Below are 7,761 nucleotides of genomic sequence, written 5' to 3' on the forward strand. Positions count from 1 at the left end.
GAAGTCAAAGCTACATATCTTCCTCCAGTTTCACCATCTTTATTCAAATAACCATCCCTCTGATACAGCAGTTTTCATTTCACTGATTTGATAGGCAATTATACAAGTGTAACGACAACACCCTCCTCTCCCCACAACCAAAAGCGCAATATTAATTAAAAGGCATGATTGGATGTAGCCAAACACATTGGATATTGGAAATTTAAAAACTCTAGGATGTCCAACTCTTGTACCATTTCTGTAGAAACTCAGCACTTCTTGCGTTAATTTGCAATCATGTCACATGTAATTGTTTCATCAATATTGATGTTAACTTGCTTCCCAACCAGTTTATAGATGTCATCCGGCTCAATGCCTTTAGGCTCTGCCACCTTCACAGTCATCATATCCAGAGTCAGTTTTGTTCCTGCAGGAATAGTCACTTTGGCCACGAAAGATTTGCCCAACTTGTTGTGGCAGGCCATCTCACATGGGAGCAAACGCTTGATGGGAGATCCAAATGCTTTTTTCACAATTCGGATCGAGCGAACAAGTTCCTGCAGTTCACTGGGCTCCAGGGAAGCTTGGTGATCATTACCCTTCCAGGTTTTATCCATGGTCACGTGACGTTCCAGAACTTTAGCTCCCATTGCCACTGCTGCTATGCTTATAGCAATCCCAGTTTCATGGCCAGAGTATCCTATTGGAACATCTGGAAATTCTTTTTTGTATTCAGTGATGACACGGAGGTGAGTGTCCTCTGGCTCCAGTGGGTATGCACTGGTGCACTGGATAAAGCAAAACTTATTATTGATGGGTTTGACAGTGTTGTAAACCTTTCTCATTGTTTCCATGCTCTGCATTCCACTGGAGATCACCATTGGACGACCTTTCTTGGCAGCTTTTTCCAAATATGGGAAGTTATTGGTGTCCAATGACCCAACTTTGAAGAAAGGCACATTCAATTCATGAAGAAATTCAACAGCCATCTCATCCATTCCAGATGCTGTGAAAAAGATTCCAACTTCTTCTGCAAATTTGGAGAGCTCCTTATATTGCTCATGACTGAACTCCAGGTAGCGCTTGCGATCTCCATATGTGGGTCCCCATGAGTGCGGGGAATTGTAAGGCTTTTCTAACGCTTTCGTGTTAAACTTGTATTCCAATTCACTATTTTGGAACTTTGCACAGTCTGCACCACATTCCTTGGCCATGCGGATCATCTGTTTGGCGACGTCCATACTGCCCTGGTGGTTCTGGCCGATCTCAGCGATGATGAAACACGGCTGGTCGCCGCCGACCGCCCTACCGGGGCACAGCTCGAATTCCGCCGACATCTTCAAAGCAGCCGCGGTCCCAGCACAAACCGACTGTCATCTACAATATTACGGAAAGAACTCCTGGAGTCACAGTCTGCCCAAAGAAGGGTCACGAGTAGGTTTTTATCACTGAACACCACAGACGAAGAAAAAGCATAATTGTTGGCCACAAAACACCGATCAGTATTACCCAACTCTCTCGTGTGACTGCCCTCTTCCTAAAACCATGAAATGATACAAGGCCGCTGATTACTGTCCAGCATCTCCACCCCATTGACAGTGTCTGCAATCTGTCCCTTCTCCTCCTAACCACACCAGGCAAACTAAGCTCAGGGTCTTTGTGAAAATCAAGGCCGGAGTGTGCCGGCCTCCTGGAGAGGGGTGGGCATTTTAAATTGAAGGGGGAGGGTGACGAGGCAGTAATATCACACACTGGGCTGAGGGGTGGCAGATGGAGTTTAGTTTGGATTCATGCGAGGTACGGAATTTGGTAAATCAAACAAGAGCAGTACCTATACAATTAAAAGCAGGGCCTTAGGCTGTTTTGTCGAACAGAGACCTAGGCCGTCAGGTACAATTCTCTAAAATTTGCATTTCATACAGATAGTGTGGTTAAGAAGGGGGTTAACACACTTACCTTCATTGGTCAGACCTTTGAGTATCGAAAGTTGGACGTCAATGTTGACGTTGTACAGGATATTGGTGAGACCTCTTCTGGAATACTGTGTCTAGTCTGGTCATCCTGCCCGCTCATTCCATAAGCACACCACCCTCTGGGTGTAAAAACTTCCCTTAGGTCGCTTTTAAATGTTTCCTCTCTCACCTTAAACCTGTACCGTCTAGTTTCTCCTACCCTTAGAATATACCTAGGCTGGGACACTTTTCACTGGAGAGTATGAGATTAAGGGGTAACTTTACAGAGGTTTATAAAATCATGAGGGGTACAGATAAGCTGAAGGGCTGATGTATTTTCCGTAAAGTTGGGGATTCAAAACCGAGGGATATTTTAAGGTGCGAGGAAAAAGATTCACAAAAGTCATGAGAGGTAATTATTTTAGACAGAATCTGGCTTGTGTGTGGAATGAACTTCTAGAGGAAGTGGTGAAAGTAGGGACAGTTACGATGTTTGAAGGATAATTAGATCAGTACATGGATAAGACATCAGTTTGGATGGTGCTGTGAGCAGCTGCCCTCTCTGTCTTCCTCTCTGAATGAATCCCTGTTGGTTTTCACCCTCTGCTGATGCCTGTGCAGTGGCGTGTGGAGGCCAGCAGAAGGTGGCATTGCATCACTTTAAGCACCACAGAGACTGCCAGACCTTCCCCACACAGAGACAAACAGATACAAACACAGGAAATGTTAGGACACGGCATTGAGCTCATCTGGTAATTTAAACAAAACATAAAGAAATACTCAATTCACCTTGTAAACTGTTAAAATATGAGTGACAGAGACTGTGTGGAGTTTGCACGTTCTCCCCGTGTCTGCATGGGTTTCCTCCGGGTGCTCCGGCTTCCTCCCACAGTCCAAAGATGTGCAGAGCCAGGTGAATTGGTCATGCTAAATTGCCCGTAGTGTGAGGTAAGGGGTAAATGTATGGGTGGGTTTCGCTTCGGCAGGTCGGTGTGGACTTGTTGGGCCGAAGGGCCTGTTTCCACACTGTAATGTAATGTAATCTAATCTAAATCTAAATTTTTGAAAACCAATAAATTCAAGCTTGATTTGGTTTTCGTACTCTGGGGCATAATTTAAACTGATGGGTAAAATTCGAATTGTTGTCCAAACAGCAACCATCTCATGGAACTATTTCACAGCCAAATGTGACATATTTTCCGTTGTCCTAGACACTCCGAGTCTGCCATCCTCTCATATGCACAGGCGCTTGTAAGCTCTCAGTTCAGAACAGCTTTCCATCTCTCTTAAAAGTACACTACACATTTTCAACTTCATTACATTAATACCCTGATGTCAACACAGATACTTGGAGCCAATCCGGATTTCTCTTGCTCTATAGTTTGTCAATATTTCATTCACTCCGTCAGGAATTTTGTTGCTCCATTGAGAGCATGTCATTATTCGACTCCGCCCATGGGAATATATCAGTATTTCACTGGCTCACACTCGTGAGTGTGAACAGGATTTCAGTTGTTTCATGGCGACTGTGACACTATAACAATCTTAATGTTTGTAGATGGCATCAAATCTGGAAGAATTGCAAAGTCTATGGTGGACAGTGTGGAACTCTAACAGGACGGTGACACGTTGGTGTCATGTTCAGATGTATGGCACATGGGGATCAATGCAGAGCAGGGTGAGGTGACTCCACCACCTGGCTTCGCCGTTTCTGTCCTATTCCAGGCTATTTCTCCGGGAATGGGAGAAGGGGAGAGAAGGGAATGAGGGTGGGAGTGGGTGTGTCCCTGCTGTTAGTGCTGGTGTAGGTGGGGGGACATGGGGAGGGGTTTGGAGGGAGTCAGTCCACAGTGTTGTATCCATGCTATGTTACTGGTGTGGGGTGTGTAGTGAAGGGGGTTGGGGGGAGAGAGGGCAACCATGCGGCAGTGACAGTGTTGGAGCATGAGCCTTGTTCGGGGGTCGGTGCGATAACAGATATACAGTGGGTGTGAGGCAGCAAAGAGGAGACAGTGACCCTTATTCTGACAGAGGGGGGAAAGTTATTGATGTTTGTCCTGTATTGCTGGGCATTTCTTCAGACCGCAGATACTGCACTGAGCTGGCTGGGGAGCTCAGACAATGCTCTGTGGATCTGGTGGTGTGGCTCCCTCTGGGAACAGAATGGTTCCCCTCTAGACTAGCCTTTCCACCAGGGCCACCGTGCCCCTGTCGACAAACCGTGGTGTCATTGCCCGTTATCTGCCATGCTCGGGGTAAACTGTGCAGGGCAGCTCCAAACAGAGAAAGCTCAACCGTGTGCCCATTGGCCTTTTAAAGATGGCACCAGTGCCAGGGATCACAGAATATCCAGGGACATCCGGGCAATGGTGAGTACCTCCAGCCATGATGGGTGGGAGAATCGGCCTGGTCTTGAATGAGAGGGACACCATGGGATGGGGTCGGTAGTTCATGAGGTGAGTTCGATACGATAGCACCAGGAAACTAGCTCAGCCTTGTGCGGATGATCCCTCTGTCACACTCAAGGAAAATGTCACTGAGACACATTATTGTTAGATTCAGCTCAATGAGTCAAAAATCTGCTAGCCCTACTCTCAGATACAAAGCAGAACAAATACACATCCAATACTCTCCAACATCTGAACACCCACCCATATTCTGTTCACCCATCATTCCTGGTAACACTGGCTCATGTTAAATGATTATGTCAAAATGTTTTTACTTTAGCATTCTGAAAAGTGGGAACACATTCTTCCATGACACTGTCTCCCAGTCGCCCCATCTCTGTCTAATCCCCAAACCCCTCCCATGTAGTGATATTTAAACTGATTCGCCCGCCACCTCTCTCTGGCAGTGATGTTCACACCCACAGCACCCCCTTGTCATGGCACAATGGAGATATGGACCTGGAAATGGATGGGAGCTGGACATCCTGCCACTTCCAGCATGGGCTGCAAGATTCTCCACGCTGGGCAGGGATCTAACACAGTGTTACTGAACAATGCACTGGGGTGGTGCACAGAGACCTAAAAGCTGGGAGGGTAACTGCTCCTGGTTTACAGATTAATGCACTGGGGTGGTGGACACAGTACTACATGCTGGGAGGGTAACTGTTCCTGGTTTACATATCAATGCACTAGAGCGTTGTACACAGTCCTACATGCTGGGTGGGTAAGTGCTCCTGATTTACAGATTAAGGCACTGGGGTGAGGTACACAGTCCTACATGCTGGGAGGGTAACTGCTCCTGGTTTTCAGATCAATGCACTGCGGTCGGGTACACAGTCCTACTTGCTGGGAGGGTAACTGTTCCTGGTTTACTGAGCAATTCACTGGGGTGGTGTACACAGTCCTACATGCTGTCAGGGTAACTGCTCCTGAGTTACAGAACAATGCACTGGGGTGCTGTACACAGTCCTACATGCTGGGAGGGCAACTGCTGCTGGGTTAAAGTTCAATGCGCTGGTGCGTTGTACACAGTGCAACATGCTGGGAGGGTAACTGATCCTGCTTTACAGATCAATGCACTGGGGTGAGGTACACAGTCATACATCCTGGGAGGGTAACTGCTACTGGTTTACAGATCAATGCACTAGGATGGTGTACACAGTCCTACACGCTAGGAGGGTAACTGCTCCTGCTTTACAGATCAATGCACTAGGGGGTTGTACACAGTCCTCTATTCTGGGAGGGTAACTGCTCCTGGTTTACAGATCAATGTACTGGGGTGTGTTACATAGTCTAACATGCTGTGACGGTAACTGCTCCAATTTACAGATTAATGCACTGGGGTGGGGTACACAGTCCTACATGCCTGGAGGGTAACTGCTCCTGGTTTACAATCTCGATGCCCTGGGGTGGTGTACACAGTCCTACATGCTGGGAGGGTAACTGCTCCAGGTTACAAGTTGGTGATCACTGCACAGCTCTCGGTGCTGGACAGATATCTAATCCCTGTTTATCGATTAATGCATGAGTGCTTCCCACACTGAACAGGTAGGAGGCTGAAGGAACACAGCAAGCCAGGCAGCATCAGGAGGTGTGGAATTTGACTCCTACAGCAGAGTTACTCCCGAAACTTCGACAGCTCCATCTCCTGATGCTGCCTCGCTTGCTGTGTTCTTCCAGCCTCCTGCCTGTCTACTTTGGATTCCAGCACCAGCAGGTTTTTTTGTCTCTATCCCGGCTTCCCATACTCGGCAGATGGTTTAAAGATAAATGCTCTGACATGATCTGTGCAGTGTTCCACTCTGGCCAAATTGCTGGGTTACACTGAGTAGTACATTGGCTGGGTCTGCACCGTGTTCCACGGTGAACAGATATCTCCTCTGGGTGTATGGTGTCTGGGCTGGTTCTGTGAGGTGGATTGAGAATGTGGTATATCTAACCATTTTAGCTGATCTGGCAATGCCTTTAGTTCCTATTCCTGTGATTGGACCCTCCGTCTCTCACCCCATTAATGTTACAGTGTGCCTATGCACATAACATCATGTTGGCGAATACTCACTGTGCTGGCAGCAGCCACAGCCTCTTCACTCAGAAGCAGGCACCCATTCCCATTGTCCTCGGGTCTCCACGGAGAAAGGAATGATAGCCTTTCAGATAAAGGCTGTCCCTTTGGTACAGGGGTCAAACCATCCTCCCCCTCACCAAGTTCCACTACCAACCAATACCTGGTGTATACTGAGAGTAATGAGGCCACTGGGAACATCAGGTAGCAGACCATCAGAAAGGTGGGGCCACACTTCCCATATCTGGACAGATCAGAGTGAACCCTCCAGTACAAACAGTATCATTAAGTCCTGTAATCCCTCTCCATTTATGTAATACACAGCCTGTTATTCTTCCTGAAGAAAAAAAATCACAGGATCACAGTTACCAACATTATATTTTTTAAAGAGTGAATAGGATGTTCTACACTTCTGTTTTTTTTTTAAATTTAAACTCCCCACACTACCGCTTTTTTTCCCCAGCACCTATGTTGTGTGTGTGCTGATGTGGAACAAAGTGAGAGACAACAAGGTGCACGAATCTTTAATCAAATTTTCACCACCAAGAAGAAAGGAAACACCCGTGAGGCAAGTGACAAGCAGTGTCCTTCACATCAAAGGGCAATGCTGTGTGATCAAACAGTGAAAGGGAGGGGAGGGATTAAATCAAATGGAGTTGCAGGGGGAAATAATGTACTCCACTCCCTGCGTCATCCACCTCTCCCTGAACAACTCCAGGGTATTGGTCGAGACGGTGTACTCCTTCTCCAAGGGCACCCGGGCTCTAACGTAATCGCGGAAGAGGGGCAGGCAGTCGGCCCTAACGACCCCCTCCACGGCTCGCTGTCTGGGACGGTTTATGGCCAGTTTGGCCAATCCCAGGAGCAGACCCACGAAGAGATCTTCAGGAGGCCCTCCCTCCTCCGTACCAGGTGCCCGAAGATCAGGAGTGTGGGACTGAAGTGCACCCAAAAGCGGAGGAGGAGGTTTTTAAGAAAATCAAAAAGGGAGTGCAAACGCCCACACCCAATATACACGTCGTCCATGGACTCCACAGCGCCACAGAACAAGCAATTGTGCTCGGAGTCCATGAACCACCGCAATCTGCAGTTGCAGGGACCGCTGCGTGCAGCACCCTCCACCCCAGATCCCCGAGAGAAAGGGGGAGGACTCCCGCGTTGGGAGCCCTCCACTGGGGATCCACACAGCCCGGTGGCAAATGGGACGGTGGATGAGGGAGAAGAGGTGGACGGTGTGCAGCGGCAGTCGATACAGGGCCAGCCTTTATACGTCCTTCAAAGGGACAAAATTAAAATTCCGGAGGCAGCTCAGGTTGTGGGG

The 7,761-nt window shown here is 47.9% G+C and overlaps 1 protein-coding gene across 1 annotated transcript; it reads right to left on the reverse strand.

The window, feature by feature from the left end:
• Nucleotides 1-263: 263 nt before the first annotated feature.
• LOC122547124 (sialic acid synthase-like) lies at nucleotides 264-1,318 on the reverse strand. The gene has a single exon (XM_043685699.1). The coding sequence runs from the start codon at nucleotides 1,314-1,316 to the stop codon at nucleotides 264-266; it is 1,053 nt and encodes a 350-aa protein (XP_043541634.1). The 5' UTR covers nucleotides 1,317-1,318.
• Nucleotides 1,319-7,761: the final 6,443 nt, after the last annotated feature.

This window comes from Chiloscyllium plagiosum, unplaced genomic scaffold, assembly GCF_004010195.1.
Source record: "Chiloscyllium plagiosum isolate BGI_BamShark_2017 unplaced genomic scaffold, ASM401019v2 scaf_8569, whole genome shotgun sequence".
NCBI lineage: Eukaryota > Metazoa > Chordata > Chondrichthyes > Orectolobiformes > Hemiscylliidae > Chiloscyllium > Chiloscyllium plagiosum.